Source organism: Carica papaya, chromosome 1 (assembly GCF_054855325.1).
Source record: "Carica papaya isolate Zhongbai chromosome 1, ASM5485532v1, whole genome shotgun sequence".
NCBI lineage: Eukaryota > Viridiplantae > Streptophyta > Magnoliopsida > Brassicales > Caricaceae > Carica > Carica papaya.
Genome location: NC_142309.1, coordinates 16,680,142 through 16,699,948, shown reverse-complemented (window position 1 = coordinate 16,699,948; position 19,807 = coordinate 16,680,142). Strand labels below are relative to the sequence as shown.

At 36.6% G+C, this 19,807-nt stretch overlaps 2 protein-coding genes across 5 annotated transcripts; one reads left to right on the top strand and one right to left on the bottom strand.

Annotated features, from left to right (window-relative positions):
- Positions 1–371: 371 nt before the first annotated feature.
- On the bottom strand, positions 372–14,508 carry LOC110813276 (sporulation-specific protein). Of its 4 annotated transcripts, none has more exons than XM_022040345.2 (12): positions 14,100–14,508; positions 13,949–13,970; positions 12,812–12,891; positions 12,091–12,291; positions 11,820–11,942; positions 11,585–11,622; positions 11,381–11,507; positions 4,583–9,115; positions 3,919–4,074; positions 3,660–3,761; positions 3,430–3,569; positions 372–1,127 (listed from the first exon to the last, which is right to left on the bottom strand). In XM_022040345.2, the coding sequence occupies exons 3-12, from the start codon at positions 12,887–12,889 to the stop codon at positions 893–895; spliced, it is 5,733 nt and encodes a 1,910-aa protein (XP_021896037.2). In that variant the 5' UTR covers positions 12,890–12,891; positions 13,949–13,970; positions 14,100–14,508; the 3' UTR covers positions 372–892. The 4 variants fall into 4 exon arrangements, with proteins under 4 accessions (XP_021896037.2, XP_021896035.2, XP_021896036.2 ...); XM_022040343.2 differs by lacking the exons at positions 13,949–13,970; positions 14,100–14,508 and adding exons at positions 13,046–13,102; positions 13,455–13,942; XM_022040344.2 differs by lacking the exon at positions 13,949–13,970.
- A 1,429-nt stretch (positions 14,509–15,937) lies between these two features.
- On the top strand, positions 15,938–17,639 carry LOC110813264 (Ubiquitin carboxyl-terminal hydrolase family protein). The gene has a single exon (XM_022040321.2). The coding sequence runs from the start codon at positions 16,025–16,027 to the stop codon at positions 17,600–17,602; it is 1,578 nt and encodes a 525-aa protein (XP_021896013.1). The 5' UTR covers positions 15,938–16,024; the 3' UTR covers positions 17,603–17,639.
- Positions 17,640–19,807: the final 2,168 nt, after the last annotated feature.

Here is a 19,807-nt window from a genome sequence, read left to right as displayed (position 1 = left end):
CTTTTCTCAAATCATGGCTTCCAAAGAATATTAGTTATATCTCTGCAACTTTAATGTTCTATGTGATAAGAAAAGAATGTATCTAACAAACAGCCAAACTGCATAATGATAGACGATAGGGTGTTGATGCTTAATCTTGCAGCTGCCCGGGGTGTTAGAACCTATTCACATCGGATATTTCCTCATTCTATTCTGAAACTTCAGACATATTTCAGGAATTGTTCATACACTAAATTGCTGCAGTAACAAAGGATCGGAGAGCTCTACCCAGGATTATCCCGGCCTAATTATATAAGGTGGTTTCCATATAATATATCTCAAGAATAAAATGTAAAAGAATTCATGTCAGTTGATCAAGGAGCATGGAGGCATTGAAGAGATGGAGACCCCGAAGCAGGCCAATAAGCTATTTAATTACACTGAATCATCATACATTTAATCAATGAAGCTATTGAATTTGACTTCCCAAAAGAGAATGGAACTCAGAGCTGCAATAGCAGACAGAACAGCGGAAAAGGAACGGGGTCAAGGAAAAACATCTTCCTTGTTGAACAATAATGATTCTGTTCATGAAAGAATATGATTAACTATATAATACTAGAGCTTAAACCAATGAAAAAAAAGTCAATATGTCATTCGTATCTATACCTTATGATACTAGTAACAGGTGAAAAACCGGCACATATACATATTTACACTTAAGTACAGCTTCTGAACTTCCTGATGAAGCAATGAACAGTTTCATTCCTGAAGCACCGCGGGAGCCATGAATATTTACTTCAATCCTATTGTCTGGTTGTGCAGAGATACGAGGTGCAAGAATAGCAATATGGAGGGCTTGTTAACATCAATTATGAATTATCAGCCCGAGATGCTGTCCACAAATGATTTATTAACCCTTCTTGGATGCTCGAAAATTCTTGAGAGTCATCATAAGTTTCTGTCTCTCTCCTTCAACCTCTGCAAACTGAAGACTTAATTGGGAATAACGGCCATGCATCTCCTTTAGTTCAGTCTCCACACTTGCATACTTAACCTTTAGCTCCAGCATGTCATTAATCAGATCGTTGATGTCTCTAAAGCTTTGAAATATTGCTTCCTCATTGCTGTGTTGCTTAACAAAGGAGCTGCGGAAAAGGAGCATAGCATCATTTTATACAATTTCCAAAGTGTCTAAAAGACTAATACTAATTGTATCCATAAAATCTTCTAACCTACTTTAAACTTGGTTGACACATTTCCAAAAAACAGAACAGGTCATAGGTATGAATTCCAATGAGTGACAATTTACTACTCAATTCTGCCATAAGACAAAGTGAGCCAGGGAATTATTTTACAAATGTTTCATATACCTGATATCTTCAAGAAATGATGGCTGTTATTTGGTTAAATTTTAGACAAAAAATACAATTTGGCTCCAGTTTGGTCTTTTGTCATTTTGCACAAATAAATTAGTTTTTTAAGCTATAATCCTATAATTTTTGTTCTCTTTTCCTACTTTTGATTTATTAAACTCCACACTTTCATGTTTATGTGCTTATAAGTTCAAACACGTTTAAATGTCCTCTAGCAGATTAAGAATATTATGTAAAATGACTGTCACAGGAAAAAAAGGCACCACAAAGCTTGAATATGAATATCATCAAATTAGTGGTGTTTATTGGGGAGCCAATTGCTTAATTGTGTAAGTTATGTTATATTTATAACAAAAAAGTCTAATCATCAATATTTTTAACAAATCATGTTCTTTTCAAAGAAGAAACCTGTCAATTTAATCCTAGATCTCAATAATTAAATAATTCCAACAATGTACAGTCAAGATGATAGTTCAGGGGAGGTAAAACATTTCTACATTTACAAAGTCATCCAAGTCCATGTGCAATAAGAGTCCATGTTTTTATAATTAGAACAGAAATGAGAAGTTTCTACTTGTATGCCTACTTTCCCCAAGTATAATAGTTAGAGCTCAAACAATACATTCTACAGTGTATAAGAACCTTTTATAAGAACCTTTTACAGTCACGCTCAATGATAGTCAGCTAGCTATTCGTCGATTTTCAATCTTTATTCAACCAAAAAAATGAAGAAAAAATAAATAAATTGGATTAGTCTACCGCCCATAAAGAGAAAAAATTACATCTTAGAAAAAGTTACAACTTCATCTTCTGCAGTTTGGTCTTGTTTCTTCAATGTCACGTGGTTTTATTTTTTGTCACTACATGAAAATTCATTAACTTTTTAGGCTATTATCTTGTGTTTTTTTCCTAATTTTTATTTGTTTAACCCTGAATTTCCATGTGTTCTTATTTAGAGATCCAAATAACATTTACCAAAAACTCAACCCCCCATCTAGAACCGTATGCAAAAGCCTATCTCTGTAACCCAGAATCCTAAGCATATATCACTACAAACTTACCTTGGTCATCATTGCAAGCCTAAACAACTCTTGATGTTAGAAGTGGCATAAGGAGAGAAAATGATGAAATGGAGGACGGAATTATGGAAGGGTAGGAAGAGGAGATACTGGAGTCAACTTACAAGTGAAAATGAATCGGGATGCTATGACATGATACTTGAAGGTGATTGGTTGAGGCAATTCATCCTTGTGTTGTTTAATTTTGCGTATACGAATATATCACTTGAGAAGTTTGGGAGGAAGATTGTATTGCAAGCCTGCTAAACTGGTAACAACAGAAACTAAAAAAGTACCTAATTTGGAGAGAATTCTGTTGAAAATTAATCTGTTAGAAGACTCGAGTAAACATTAATTTTTCAGTTGTTGAAAATTGTCTGTTAAGGAAATTCTAACAGTTAAAATTCTAAACGTTAATACTTTGTATTGGAAATTGTTTTACAGTTAAGAAATTAAATCTAAACTCTAATATGAAACCTAATATTAGACCTAACAAGTAGTTCAATCAAATTTCTAACCAAAAATTGTGCCAATTGCTAAGCTTACCCACCTTTGCGACCAAAACTTAAATCTACATGATCTCGTACCCATACCATGCACTGCGAACTGAATGATTGTGTTCCTAGTAACTATGGCTTGGTCATTTTGTTTGCAATGCTAATTGTATTAACATCCTATGACATACCTCATGGTGCTAATTGTATTTCTTGGGTAATAAATGGGATGTAGAGGAAAGATATCTTGTGCTAGAAGCAGGATATCTAAATATCTATACCATATGCATATATACATGAAAATGCAGATATGAAACTGGCTTTTTTTTAAAAAATCTTTTCCTGAAACCATCCAGAATACTGGCTTCAGTCATATAAGTATTTTGCATCTTATAGCACCCTAAACTACTGATTAGAGTATGAAATGCTTTTAACACTATAAAATTCAGAACAAGACAAAAAGACTTTTTCCCTCAGTTATATGTTTTCGGTGATTCCTGACAATTGTTAAGATATAAATACCTCTGAAAATGGATGCTTGACTTCTTTGCCCGTAAAGATTCAGCAAGCTCAATTTCCAGAGCTAGAACTCTTTCTAATGCATTACAACTGCCTGAATATTCGTTAAATAGAGGAAATATACTTCCTAATTCTTCATTTACCTGTTCAAAGACCAAATAAACCAAATAACAGCCCTGATGGAAGGCACTTAAAAGACTTCTTAAGTGGTAAAGGGAGCAAAATTAATTTACCTTCTGTAACTGCATTAGTTCCCTTTCTAAACCTGGAAATTTTGAATCAAACTGATGAACATCTTGAGGGAGAAGTAAATTTTCATTTTTCATCCTCTCCAGCTGCAGTAAGAAGATAAAGAACAGTTATCAGGTATTATATTAGAAAGTAAGTCCGTTACAAGGTTGTTACAGGTGAAAAAAGAGTATGCCCCTAAAAACAGAGAGAGGTGAGTTCTTTCCACATGTCTTCTAACTTCCTATTATGCAGAATGTGTACCTCGTTGTTTAAGTGCTCCAAGCTTGATTTCAAAGTTTGGGCTCCAAACTGTTCATTGGTTGAAGCTAAATGTTCCCTTTCACTTTGCAGCAAGTTCTCTTCATTGAGATATGCTAGACTTGTATTTCCACTGATGCCGCTAGCTACAGAACTATACTGTAAGTCCAGGCAAAAAATGTTAGAAACTGAACTGCTAATGAGAAAAAGAGAAAGTATATAAAACAAAATTAAAAGAAAAGAAAAGTAGAAACAGGCCATTGCAGTCGAGTAATATCCTTAAGCCCATTTCCAAGAAGACAATAATCTAATTAATCTTAGGGTAGACTGCATTAGAAAGCACTATCAAATGACTGGCATGCAAGATAGAATTGCCACTAGAAGGAGATATCAAGCTATGGGCCAAAAGATAGAACGCAAGCAAAGATTATCCTAGCAGGAGCTTGTTTAATAGTAATTACTAAAAATTATGGTTCAATACATTCTCACAGCAGACTTTGAAGCCAAGCAAAGACTTAAAACCTCCAAGCATAAAACAGGAATTTAAAAAAGAAAATTTGTGCAACTAAATAAATTAAGCAAATTTTTCATTTACACAAATGCAACAAAGAATATCCACCAGAAAAAAAAAAGAATATTTTCGACGAAAAGATTGATTAGTGATTACTTTCTGCGGTTGTGCATTCATAATGGTATTGGAATGATCAGCATGAATACTGGGAAGGGAGTGCGTGTATTCTGATTCGTCACAATCCAATGAACCATCTTGGTCCAAAACTTCAGGATTCAAATTTCCTGCCTGACCGTTATTAGGAACCATGTACACACTTGCCTTCTCATCAGTTAAGGTAGCTGCAATTAACTTCTTCTGGTTAATATTTCTGTGAACTGACTTATTAGATGCACAACCTTCTTTGTCTGATTGATCCTCTCCTTGCTTTGGAGAATTTAAGGGCAGTTTGGAACCCCCAACTAATTCTTTCATCAAATTAAGCTCGGCCGAAATTTTGGACTTCTCCTCATTGGATTCCTGCAGAGAAGCTTCAAGTTTTTGTTTTTCTTCCTTACAGCATTCAAGACTTATTACTGAGCATTCTAGTTCAGCCTTCATCATATCATAAGCCTTTAACTTTTCCCGCTTGTCTGAAATTAACTCTTGTATCTCACCCTCAAGTTCCAATATCTTCAAACCCAATTCTTCATTTCTCTTTAAGTGAGCAGCTTCATATTTCTTCCTATTCTCAATTTCGTCAATGGCATCTTGTAGTTTCAACAGCATTTCTTCACTATGTTTTTTGGAGATGCACAGCTGATATTTGAGTTCTTGCAATTTTGTCTCATACTGTTCTTTTATAAATGCAATTCTCAGTGACTCTTGCATGGCTGATAATGGCCCTTCAGATTCTCTTTTTTCACGGGCCAGCATAGATTCAGCGTCAGCCTTGTCTTTAAGCTCCTTCAAATGAATGGACAAGTTTTTGTACTCTTCTGTCTTCAAAATCTGTTCAGAGAGCTTCTGAGTAAGGTCATTGCAATGGCTTTGCAGCACGGTAAGTTCATCTTTATGCCTTTCCTGCAATGTTGTCCAAGAACCATGTTCATCAAGTTTGGCTTTTAGCACCGTAACTATGACTTCAAGTTCTTCTCTGGATACCAACAAATTATCAATCTCTTCTTTGGAAGCAACCAACAAGTTCTTCAGCTTTTTAATTTCATTAGCATATCGACCTCTATCTTCAGCATAACCATTCTCTGTGTTCTCAGCCCTATTTCTGTATTCCTCGAGCTGCACAATTATAGCACTGTTTTTATCAAGAAGTGCTCTGTTTTCTGCAATGGAAGCCTGCAACTCAGATCTTAATGACCCAATAGTCATCAACAATCTTGCATGTTCTTCCATATTCTGTACTTCCTTGGTAAGAGAATGATCAAGTGCATCCTCAATGTCATGATGCTTTTTTTGAAGCTCAGTGACATATCTATCAGAGGCGCCGAGTTTCTCAACGAGCTCCTCAACACAAGATTCAGAGTGATTCCTTGTGAAGATGAGTCTCACATCTGCAGCTATTAGAAGTTCATGCATGTCAGACAACTGAGATTCCAGATCAGAAATAGAAGAAGCTTCTCGCCGACTATTTTTAAAGATCTCCTCATATTGCAACAAGAGATTGCAATTTTCCAATTTTTCTAATTTAAGATCAGAGATCAATTGCTTGAGATGGACCACTTCAGATGTCAGCTTGCCAAAATTTAGCAACTGCAAATCTTTCTCATTTAATCGCGTAGTAAGATCCGTGATTCTACTTTCAGTCAAGCTTCTCTCAGTATTCAACTCATCATGCAGAGACCGCAAATTTCCTCTCAAATTTTCAATTTCAGAAACAAGCTTGGAGGATTCCTCTGATTTATCCTGCAAAGATGCTACCAAAGCTTGCTTCTCCTCAGCTAGTTTTGCAACAGTAAGCTTACTTCTTCGAAGTTCATCAATTGAAGTTCCCAATTCTAAGATATCTTGGAAAAGTTCCTCATTCTTAGAAGCAAGTTGCTGAACCTCAACTTCCAAATGATCAAAACCAGAGCAAAGTTCTCTGTGCTGCTGTTGATAGCTTTCCTCAACCTCAGAGCTAACATGAAGTCTGTATGAAATAGCTTCGGCATCCAACTGAAGCTTTTGGACAAGGGCATTAGACGAATCTAGTTTATTAACTATTTCTTTCAACTCCTGTGCAAACTTCTGTTTTGTCACCAGGATATCTGATTCTGCTGTGCTTAAGGACAATTGAGCCTTAGCATTCTCACTCATTAGATTTTTATTCTCTTCTAGGAGTTGGGAAATCTTTCTGCATGCAATACGCTGGAGCTCTTCTAATTGCAAAACAACGCCTGTCAAGTCCGTGGCATCCAAATGAGAATCAATAGATTTACACTGGAGAGACAAACCACTGAAATTTTTGCTGTAAGATGACAATAAGATCAACAACTTATTTTGCTGAGAATCAATAATGTTTTGCAGATTTTCCTTTCTAATAGCTTGTTCATCAAACTTAGTTTCCAGAGTTTTCAATTCCTCCTGCAAAGAAACAATCTTAGCTCGAAGATTTCCATTTTCCAGGGCTTCTTTCTTTAACGAATTTGCTAAATCAGTTTTCTCCAAAACACAAGCTGCATACTTTTTCTCATACTCCATAATCAGGCATTCCCATTCAGCTATCTTCTGGACAAGAAGGTGATTGTCATTGGTTATATTTTGTAAATCTGTCTCTAAAGTTTGGTTCCGAAGAGCCATGTCATTGCATTTGGCAATGCAGTTGGCCTTGAACTCGTTTAGGGAGTAAACCTCGTCCATAGCAGTCTGCAGCCTCTGAAGCAATAACTCCTTGGATTCATTGGAAAGCTCTAGCTGCCATGTAAGTTCATTCATCCTCTCTTTCATAATTCTAATATCAGCAGTTGCTCCAAGCAAAGATTCTTGTAGTGTCTTCGAGAACACATCCAAGTACATGTTGACATAATGCATTTCACAAAGCTCTTCTTCGACCTTTCGGTAAAGCCCTCCTTGCAGATGGAGTGATCTCTTGAAGTCCTCCAGAAGAGTATCTCCACCCAAGGGTTGTTTTTTCTCCCCCGCATTCTGATTCTGGCACTGCAAATATTTGGTAGAATGAAATTCCTGTGCATCCAGTATCTGATTCTGTAAGACTGCTGGGTATCCTTCAATGCTTGACTGTGAAGAATCCCCAAAGGCTTGCTTGATGAGGTTCTCATTTGTCTCATACATAGATAAAACTTGGGAAGAAAGTAGCTCAAGATCCTTCTGCAAATGGTTTACAGCAACGGAGTAATTCAAGCGTGCTCTTCTGAGTGCTGCTTCTGCAGCGACAGTCCTTCTTTCCAGTTCTTTGTTGAGGGAATCTAAATTGTGTTTGTCCTCAGCAAATCTTAATATTTGCTCATTCAAATCTTGGTGCATTGTTTCCATCTCAACCTTGGTAGATGAAATTGTGTACAGGCAAGTGGCATGTTCATTTCTGAGATTCTGCAACTCTCCCAACATCTGTCTCTGATTTTCCTCAAGCTCCTGAATCAAAGCTTCATAATAGCACTCCATCTGGTCCATTTTCTTTGCAAGGCTTTCCCTTTCGACTTTCGATTCATCCAACTCCCTTAGAAGTTCAAATATTTTTCCTTTGAGTGCAGCAGCATCTAAAGAATCAGGGTCATGAGCAACAAGCCCAGGAATACTTGGACAGTGAAGCATGCCTAGTTCTGGTTGATACAAGTCCACATCAAACCCCATTCCTGATGCAAATTCCTCAGGTTTATGTACACCCATTTCTCTGCTTGCCTTTGTATTAATTGTTTCAGATGGTACTGTGTTGAGAAATGAGATTGGCTTTCCAGTTCCTTGTTTTAGATCCTGGAGAAAACCAAGTACGGAATCTAAATCTGAGTTAAAAAACCTGAAGTCCCTTTCATGGTATCCCAAGCATGCCTTTTTTCTAAGTTCTCTTATCTTATCCTCAACAATTGAAAGACCTTTTAGCCACCTGAGCTCTGTATCACGAAAGAAGCGATCCAGGTCCTTCTCAGTATCTCCATTGGAGGAAATATAAGGACCTGTTCTAGAAACTTGTTGCTGCTCAAGATCCTCTTTCAACTTTGAACACTCCAATTTCAGTAGAGAAACCTCTTTTGCCAATTGTTCAACTGAAGCAATTTCTTCCACAAGTTGCTGGGAAATTGTTTCTGCTTGAGCACCAATTTCATCGGCATGACTTTGTAATGAGTTTACTTCCAGCTTAAGTTCATTGATAGATGATTCTGCCACTTCTAAGCATCCTCGAAGTCTGCTATTTTCTTCATATGCATTTGCCAAATCATTATCTGCAGAATAGTCTGAACCCCAACTGTGAACCCAATCACTTGTACCCTGTGCCAGAAAACTTGGGTCAGGAGTGTCTCCTTTCAGCTGCCTAGGACTTTGACTAAGTCCAGCCAAATCACCAGAAATTGTACTCTTAAGGCTGTCAATTTCATGTGTGCTGGATGTATCATGCTTCTCAGCATATAAGCTTTCTGATGTATTAGAAGATCCATCAAATCCAACTGCTGATTCTGTGCATTCTTCATTTAGCCCTATTTCTACTTCAACTGAAGGGTGCTCTCTCGCTTTTTCTTTGAATCTAACCCTTGAACTGGCCTACACTTTGCAATAAAACAAAGATATATGTTCAACAGCCTGAAAATTATGGCCAACCATAGTAAAGAGGGAATTGACAGTAAAAGTAGTTAGTAAATGGATGGTTAAGCTGTTTGCACCACCTCATTTAAGATCATTTGAATAGTTAAAAATTTTCATTCACAACTTAAATGAACATGGAATATACATTCCTTTCTTTCTTAACCACTTCATAAAATTTGAGTAATACTCTATTCACAAGATTCTGGAAAAATGTTTTTGCATGAATCTGGAAAATTTATTATTAATGTACCCCTGGGACACCGGAAACAATGCTTCAGTAAGATATCAATGCTTTAAGTGATGCCATAAATTGTTATGATGTTAGAAACAAAGTCAATTTACCATATTAAAATTAGGATAATTATTGCCTGGGACCTCGCTTGGAAAAGCCATGATGGAGGTGGGAAAGAGAGAGAAAGGTGGACAATCATGAATTAATTTCTATTGTTCTTGTATTTTTCTATGGGAATTTTCTTAACAAGATTGTGGACTTTATCAAGCATTAATCATGTTGCTCAGCAGTACATTCCCTTAGCCTCAGTCCTTGCAGGTTATTAGATTGTGTTTAGTTCAATTCCCATTTAATACCTAACAAATCCTAGTGGAGGTGTGCATGAAAGAATTGAGAATAATCCCAAACCACAGATCTGAATAATTCTGAACCAAAACTTTCAGGTTTGGTTCAGTTTTGGGTTGCAATTATAAAAAATCAAGGTTAAGTGAAACCAAACAATTTGGTTGCAGTTTGCAGTGTTTGCAAAATACCAGTTAACCAAAGCACACCCTTGATTCTAAGTTTTATTCTCATATTAATATTACATTATTTTTAAACAGAGACAGAATTTTTGCAGAGTTTACTTATATATTATATGTAGTACAACTAGAAAATTATGATACACTCTCAATTGATGTTATATTGAATATTGAATGGAATTTGAACAATACATTCCCAATTCTGTCAGAATATTTTATTTTAATTCCACAAGGAATTCCATATGGGATCGACTTTTGTCATTTTCTCATGGAATTTACATTTTTGTCTAGTTAAACTAAGAGAGAAATGAATTCCACAAAGTTTCTAAATGCATTCAATAGATAACCTTGATATGCACAATTAGAAGATAATTTATTATGTTTTAGTAACTACCAGCTCACCTTGAATTTATTACGGTGGAAATTCAATTTTTATCTTTTAAAGGTGGGAGTTGAATCTCCGCCATCCAAGAATTCAATATGGGGGGTGGTAACTAACTAATGGTAATATAAGGGTTAGAACTACAAATTGACTAAGGGATGAATGAAAACTGAAATAAACATAGCATTAGCGTATTTTATTTTATGGAGTGAATCAAACTTCTAGACTCTTTTTTGGCCAAACTATTATATCTTCCTTCCTGATCCAAATGTCATCCACCAATTCTAGAAATATTCTGATCAGCCCTTTATCAGGCTTGCCTAAATTTGCTTCTACTGGCTCCACGGGCCACTAGAACTAGAAGCTTCAGTTTTCTTATTCATCATATCCCATCATGTGGAAAAATCCAGGAAAATAATTCAGAATCATTTAATTTTCCATCTGTTACCCATTCATCTGAGAAGTTCATATTCCTCTGGACCTATCTTCATCATTGGCCACAACCTACTTTTATATGGTGTGCAAATTCAGTTAATACAAATTAGAATATGCAATTTAATCAGTTCAAATCATTACTAGCCCTCTTACACTCAGAAAACATCATTACCAGCCCTCTTGCTTGTAGCTATTATGGTGAAGAACGGATATCAGCTAGGATTTCTAAATAGATTAGAAATTGTATCTCTAGCTAGTCTACATATTATTGTAATAATATGGCTAAAATTAGGACTTGTATAGGATTTATTTGATTTAGGGATTTAATTTTATGTTCTTCTCTGCAGTGGTATTTCCTAATAAAATTAGCATTCCATAGTCTAATTCCATTTAGGAAGAGAACTTAGGAAACACTATAAAACTTTTCTATCTCGCTTTTGACATAAGTCTAGTAATTCAATAGAAGTTCTTCCAAAATTTTCTAAATCTTTCTGGTTGTATGAGTTGTCCAAACACTGGGAACATTAAGAAACTCATCTCCACATAAGAATAATTGTAAGGGTGTTCTTGTTTACTTGGTATGATTCCAAACAAAGCTCAACATAAAACAATGACAAGAAATATCACAAATGTAAACAAACAAATGACTGAACCTTGTCTTTCTGATTGTTAAGAGTCTCTTCAGAAAATGATAATTTTCCATGAGAAGATTGATCAGGACTAATTTGGTCAGTTGTCTGAAACCCCCTCTCCCTGAGTTCTCTCTGCTGCTCGAATTCTCTGAAAACAAGTAGAACTACAAATCAACATACCGACATTTGTTAATGCATGAAGTTTGCATATTTAGTACACAGTACCTGAAACCAGTCTTGGAAGTTAACAGTTGTACAGTAACCTAGCAGTGAAGAACATAATCATTTAAGTAGCATAATGGAGAGTAACAAATATATCAAGTAACAACTGGAAATTTACAAAGTGTAATAGATAATTGAAAGCCCAGATACGCCTCTGCTACCTTTATTGATAAACTGCCCAATCAAGAACTTGAAAAACATACTGAACGAGAAAGCAAGCAAGTAAGAAGATTCTCACATGTAACATAGCTCCAGAATCACATCCATGAAGAGGAAGTGCAACGGTAGAAGGTTTGAGTGCATCAGCATAATCAGCAAGATTGATTGTACTTTCTCCAAGGAGGCTAGATCGTGAAGAGCCCTGATGTTAATTTTCCAGTTTAGATATAAGGTTATATCCATTATAGCAGAGAAGACTATGAACTTGTCCACAAAAAAGTGGAAGTTTTACATATTTTTCTTTCTAAAAGAAAAAGAACTTCAACATGAAATTGGGATTGGGATTCTACCATTGCCACTACAAGCTTATAGAGCTTTTCATCATATTCTTTTGTTCTAATGTCTTGAAGAAGTCTGGTAGTTTCATAGATTGGATCTGCCCATTTGCAGGTCCCGTTTCTCACATTTGCCTTTGTAGTCTTAGCTGTTGCTTTTCCAGAATCAGCAGGAATGAAGGAAATAAAGAGTTTGTCCCACCCAGCTTGTGGAATCTGTCCCATGGAGAAAGAAATGTTGAACGAATAATTTCATATATTTATCAGTAGATGCAAAAATAAGCATTCATGCATTTGTAGCATGTTTCATGAGCCAAATGGAAGTTCTTGCCAATGGTATAAATTGCAGATCTGCAGCTCATCTATGGTGATTTTGAATTTCAAAAACAGAGTTGATGTGAGTATGTCAGCTTGCACGGGAGAAATAACAAAGAGAAAAACATTGGAAATCTGTAAGGAAGATGAGAATCTGAAGAATATTACTGGAATAAAGTGAAACCTTGTTGATGGAATGGCCTCAGCATTTTCTACTAATTAATTATATGGGCCACTGGCAATATTTCTACCTATTCATTTGATGGCTGCATTTTATTTTTCGTCCCAATATCTTTTAACAATAACAGAAATTTATAAGGTACAAGATCCAGTAAGTCCAAAATATAAAAACTTAAAAGCAGTTATGAACACAGAACTGTCGAAGAATAACACAAGTTTCACAAGATCAACAGTGACTTACATGTGTTGCATGAAATTGTAACCGGAAGACAACTTTAACTTTTGTTTTCTCAAGCTTCCACTTAGCAATCCTCGACATAACTGGAAAACCAATGATCATGAACAACCAAACATCAGAATTCCACTCTCATTGCTATGCCGTAGTTATAGCAAGTGCCATAACTATAATCATGGGGAGACTTTACTATCATCATGCTCCTATGCTTGCATAACTCATCATGGGGCTAAAACATACATGCAGGCGGACGGAGAGAGAAGTAACAGGTTCACGGTCAGCAGCTTCCACGGAGATCTAATTTTCAAGTTTGCAAATACATAAAGTATTGAGATCCTAAAACTTCCTTGACTTAGTAGACAACGTGACCCAAATCAAAAACCAAAAATGCAGGTGCATCAAACTCAGATCTTAATTTGTTTTCGAGAAGTCGACGGAACCAAAACAATGGTTGACTGAACTCAATTCTCAACATCTGGGTCTAGTACGGTTACTTCCCGATTTCTTTAAAAACAAAGAAAAAAACAAAAGATCCAGAATCGCAATTTTTAATTATCGTGCCACGTATCAGGCAAAGTGAAGGTGATACAAGTAAAGAAGTGAAACTAAAAATACCATTTGAGGAACAGAAACAGAGATTCACTTATACCTTCTTGAGGAGAACTATCCAAAAGATCCAAACCCAGAATCAATCACAAAATTCCACCTTAGAAATCCTCCGATCCGAGCATCTAAGTCCGAGAGGAAGGCATCGCATTCAAAATGTGACACCGGAAAAACGACAAGAAGAGTACCAATTCAAATGGCCACTTCATACTGAGCCATAAAGGGGCATAAAAGATCCCCCAAGAAAACCCAAAAAGACTGATGGAAAAGCAAGGGATAGTTAGAAAGAGAATCCAAAAAAAACAAATGCAGCTAAACGCGGAAAAAAACGCATCCCCTCAAAGAAACAAAGGCGCGACAATAGTTGAGCAAAGAAACAAGCGCCATTACTGCTTCTTCAACAAAACGTCAAAAAGAAAAATCAGAAGTTCACCCCACAGAAAATTCACCAGATTTATCACTAGGAAAAAGGAACCCGTCAAACTCAAGACAATGTATTAAGGACACAGTCGAAAATACGTCAGCACAAGGAATTACCGGATTTGGCCACAGGAGAAAACTGCCAAAATGCAGTGAACAGAATTGACAGTGAAAAAAAGAAAAGAAAAGCGAAGTAAGAAATTGGTATTACTTCAGAGTAATAAAAAAATAATCGGGAGAGTGAAGTGAGTCGAGAGTAGGTAGGTACCTAGGCAAGGATCTGCTGGTTCTTAAACTGGAAGCAGCAGCTGAGAATCTTAATACACGAGCCTCCCTATCCCCTCAGAGCAAGGTTCCTGCATTGCAATATAATGGGGGGGAGAGAGAGAGAGAGAGTGCTGTGCTTGTTAATAAATAAGTGGGTGTTATGTTGGTAGGATATTTGAGATAGAGAGAGCGTAAAGAAGCAGAGAAATGTAGGGTTAGATGGAGAATTTTAATGGCGACTGATTGATTGTTGATTAATTAAACATTAATCGAACAAAAAAGGTGGGAGGGGAAGCGTAGATTGAAGGTGAAAGAGGAGGCTTCCGATCTGAGAGAAGCGGAAATTTGGTCCCGTTGTTTTGTTGTAGAAGAGATTAGCAGACGAGAGAGACATCCCGCCAAAGCGTCTAGACCTGCTCTTGTCCTGGTTTGATTTTGCTTAATCAATTAATTAAAATGAATTAAGTCAAATTACTAAAATGTCCCGAAACGACTTTTCACTAGATTTTTTTTTTAGTGATTTAAGAAGAAGTCAGTGTCGTTTGAAGCTCAATTTCGGAACTTCTTTTAGGTTAGTTTGAGATTTACCATGCCACATAGGCTTGGGGTTAACTATGCTTTATGGACATCTTTTTTTAATATGAGGAATACGATTATTTTGAATTAATTTAGGGACTACTTAATTTTTTAGTTTCATATAATAAAAACTGAGTTAAATGAGGAATGAGATTGAAATTTTAGATGAATTATTTTTATGATTCTTTGGGTAATAAATAAATGTATCATTATGCAATCGATGTTGATTTAATTTTACTTATTAAATAAATAAATAAGTGAGAAATAAAAAAGAAGGCAGGAGAGGATAGATGGGGGAGAAAATTGGTCCTACCAAATGAATGAAATTTGAATTTGGAAAATTGGCAGTGCACATGGGTTTTCTGCGGCAGTGATGAAATGTCATCACATTTTGATGCACCCGTAAATTAAAAACATATCTCATGAAATTATACGATCCATAAAGTTTTTAATTCTAATGAAAATATCAACTAAGTAAAAATATGTGTTAATGCCACTCAAACTGAAAGGTTATCCCTTCATTTGAATGTAAAACAAATATATATATATATATATTTTTTCCATTATTTTTGTACGAGTGAAATTGTTTTTGCATTTCTTATTATGGCCTCCAGGATTGCAGCTTAAGCCTTTCTTCCTATAATTTTGAAAAAAGAAAAGTCATTCGCGTGCTGGGGGGGTGAGGAAATTATACGCGTTAATTAATTTTATGCTTAATGGGATTGAATTGGTTTTCTTGCATGTGTTTGGTAATATTATTTTGACAATTTGTGTAGTTTGTTTTATCATCTACATTTAATTAAATATAATATATTATTAATGTAAAAAATAAGTTGTAAATACTAATTAATTGACAGCTTTCAACAAAATTAATATTTATTTTTTAAAATCATTTTACTGTTATTTATTTTTATTTTAATTTTTTTTATATTTTTTATTAAATAAATTTTTTTTTTTTAAATAATAATCTTTTTAAGCAAAAATACTCACACACCAAATTAACAACCACAAGATGGCACCTTACTTACATAAGCTCATCTTAAGGGATATATATATATATATATATATATACACACACACACACACACATACATATATATTGTGCAGAGATAATTTTCTTTACATAATTCAAGAAAGAATTTATGGTTTACAGTTTTAATTTAGTAATATATTTTTTTCCATACAAGAGATAAATAAATGCATCTTTGTTTTCGCGAGAACAAATATATATTTTTAAAATGGTGGAGAATACAGTAATAATTTACCAGCAAATTGTGGCTTGCTCAAGTAAAGGTTAAAACCCTGCTAAAAACCCTGGCCATCCTGGGAAATAAGCCACAACCCTCCAGAATGAAATTCGTCTCCCGTTCTGTCTCCAAATCCTACCTCTCCACTCACCACCACCGCAACACTAACTGCATACCCTTCGTGGATGCCACCGCCGCCACAATCCCATGCGTCAGAGACCGAGGCCTTGACCACGTGGTGGAGCGAGAGAAGAACCTGAACCCACTCCTTAACATCAAGAACATCATCAAATCAGAGCCGTCCAAGTCGCTTCCAATCTCCATCATCACCCAACAAAAGGACTTCCTCAAGGTCCCCACTCGCCCCATCGAATTCATCCGGAAGTTCCCTTCAATCTTCCAGGAATTTCTCCCTGGCGGGATCGGAATCCAACCCCACATCAAGCTCACCCCCGAGGTGCTCAATCTCGATGCCGAAGAGCAGTTAGTTTACCAGAGTGACTCTTACAAGCAAGACCTGGCCGATAGGCTACTGAAGCTGCTGATGATATCGAGAATCAATAAGATACCTTTAAGGATTCTGGATATGTTGAAATGGGATCTGGGTCTTCCCCAAGATTACATCAAAACTCTCGTCCCAGAGTTTCCCGACTACTTTCGGGTTGTGAGTGGGGAAGGGTTCTCATCTGGGTCAGAGGATACTGGCGAGTTGGAGTTGGTTTGCTGGAGTAATGAACTGTCCGTCTCTGTTTTGGAGAAGAAGGCTACGAAGGGGGAAATGGGGTACTCAAAAGGAATGCCGATAGCATTTCCTATGAAGTTTTCGAGGGGTTTTGAGATGGATAAGAAGGTGAAGAAGTGGGTTGATGAATGGCAGAAGTTACCTTATATATCGCCATATGAAAATGCTGGCCATCTTTCACCTAAGAGCGATGAATCAGATAGGTGGGCAGCTGCAGTTCTGCATGAAATTATGAATCTTTTTGTGGCGAGGAAAGTGGAAAGGGAAAATGTGTTCTGCCTTGGGGACTATATGGGAATAAGGTCGAGGTTTAAGAGAGTTTTGCTTCACCATCCAGGCATTTTTTACTTGTCAAGTAAGTTTGGGAGTTATACTGTGGTTTTGAGGGAGGTTTACAAGAGGGGTTTGTTGATTGAGAGTAATCCATTACTGGGCATTAGAAGTCAGTATATTCACCTCATGAATACTGTTAAGGAAAATAACAAAGCTATTACTGTCCCAAGTGGAAGCAAGCAAAAAGAAAAGGGAGCAATCAAAGACGACGAGTGTCACGATGATAGTGCAGACAATAATTCTGCGGAGTCTGGTTCTGAGGTTGAGGATTTTAGCGACGACGATTATGAAGATAATGATGAGGATGAGGATGAGGATGGTGCAGATAGAAAGCAGGGTCAAAGAGGTTTTCACAGAAATCCAGTCGATGGTAGAGGTAGAACTAGTAGGCAGAAGGATTTGGATTTGAAAAGGCATGCTGGAAATGTTCAAGGAGAAAGAACAACAGGGAAATATGATCGTAAGACTGTGCACAGGCGTCCACTGAAAGCTTCTAGAAGAAAAGAAGTACACGGTGGACATAGCTTGCGGCAAAGTTCAAAAGAGTGGTCAAAGTCAACTCAAAGCAAGAGGAGGTCATTGTGGAGCAAGGAAACTTCTACTTAATATAGAATGATTCATTTGCTAGATAACATCTAAGCAGGTAAGCCCTTCTTTGTATCCACCCATATTTTTGTGATTGAGAAAAAAAAATGAACTATATTTAAAATGGTTGCTATAATGCCTAGATGTTTAATTTTTGTAATTTTCTTATCGCCGAGGGATGGAAGTTGTAGTTGAGCTGGTTGCTTTGTATAGGTGTTTTGTATTTTCACTCGGTATATAGAGCCAGCGCACGTCTACAAATGTTGTGGATGAGACATAATGACCTAGGCAAAGAGGGAATTTCTTGGGGGAATAAGGAGAAAACCGTTAGAGAAAAGGTAAATCAAGCAGCTGGAAAATGTTATCAACTATACCAAAATAAACTAACAATAAAAATAGCTAACACATTTCTAAAGTGGTTATCATTCTTGGTTGAATCACTTTGTTAGATGTCTCTTTGTTTTGTTTCATAACATAGTGAATATAAATTCTGGTATCATGAATTTCTCCAACTTTTGACGAATCAAGCAGCTGGAAAATGTTACCAACTATACCAAAATAAACTAACAATAAAAATAGCTAACACATTTCTAAAGTGGTTATCATTCTTGGTTGAATCACTTTGTTAGATGTCTCTTTGTTTTGTTTCATAACATAGTGAATATAAATTCTGGTATCATGAATTTCTCCAACTTTTGACGTGTTAACCTCACTGGACTTTAAAGATATTTTAACATACAACCGTGAAGGGTGTTTCTTCTTTTACTGCATGTCTTGAGCTTTATTTCAAAGGTGGAGAGAAGAGCAAATTATAAGATTTTTTTCCAATCTGTTGCATAATTTCTCTCTCCTTCCTTCTAGAAAGAGAAAGCCCTCTACCTCAGGATTTGGGCTTCATTTTTCTTAGGCTGTTTTGACTTTTTACCATATGCTTTTTCTATCACCAAGAAAGTTTTGGTGATAGAAAGAAAATTTCTTGATGTGGCTTTGGAGGGAGAAGTGGAGGATATATTGAGAATCACGGAAAATGGGGCTAAGGAAATGTTATGCTCTCACCTTTTTAGCTTGAAAATCAGGTGGATTTTTGAAGCTTTATGTGAATTTTTCTGGGTTAGGGGCCATTATTCTTGGTGCAGATTTGATAAGATCAATAACATGTTCCATCTGGTTGAAACGGAGTAACGGGGGACATTTTCTGGGGCTGCAAAAGAAGGACGCATGCACAAGGAGGTTGATGGTTCCCAAAGGCGCTGAAGCAGAGGGTTGGTGGAGTGTTGTGGGCCATCTGTCAAGTCTGTGACATCAGTTTAGAGGAGGGGAAGAGGAACCCTTAAAGAACCTTGCTGGTCGGTGGAAGAAGAAGACAAGCAATAGAAACCGCCAATTCTGGAGGCAGCATCTCTGGTCGGTATAAGGCAATGCTTCTCACTTCTTTGCAGGTTGTATAATACCCAGCTGGAGATTCAAATTTCCCCTGTAAACCAGAGTGGCAGATCTGGGCAGCAGTCATATGCTTTTATTCTGAAGATAAAGGCTGCAAACAATCTAAAAGTTGGAAGTTTAAAGCACCCAACGAAGAATGGTTTAAAGACATAACATCTATGCCATTAAACCAACCAAGTTAATCATCAGAGAACTGACTCAATTGCCTGTCTTGGTGAACTCTTCCTCCTCATTAGAAGGCTTGTTATTTCATCCGAGGAGAGCTGGGCTGTCATTCCCAAGGCACCTCAGAAGGAGTGGAGTTAGAGAACAAGGTTTACCCTCACTATCTGTTGAGATTTGATCTCTTCCTTCTCTCCAGCTTAAGGAGTGGGTTAGTAGTCTAGTTTGTCTCACAAGACAAAAGTTGCAATGCGCAAGGATATTGAGGGATATATAGAGCCGGTGTGAGGTTGATTTGTTGGATCTACCATTAGATGAGAGTTTTAGAGGAACCATTATCTTGTTTGATGAGACAACTAAAGATTTGAGTGGCTATAGGGGGATAGTGTCCATTTCTTGTGTGTTGAAAAACATAACTGACATTGTTTATTTTCTTTCACGGGGGTGTATGGAGAGTAGGAAAGTAATGATAGGCATTTTTTTGTGGGATGACCTTGAGGTAGCTAGGGGTCAATGGGGTTGACTTGGGTTGTGCTTGGTGATTTCTATACGGTGTTTACCCTTATAAAAGGATGGGAAGAGACCTCTCTTTAGCTTTTATTAGAGATTTTAGAGATATCT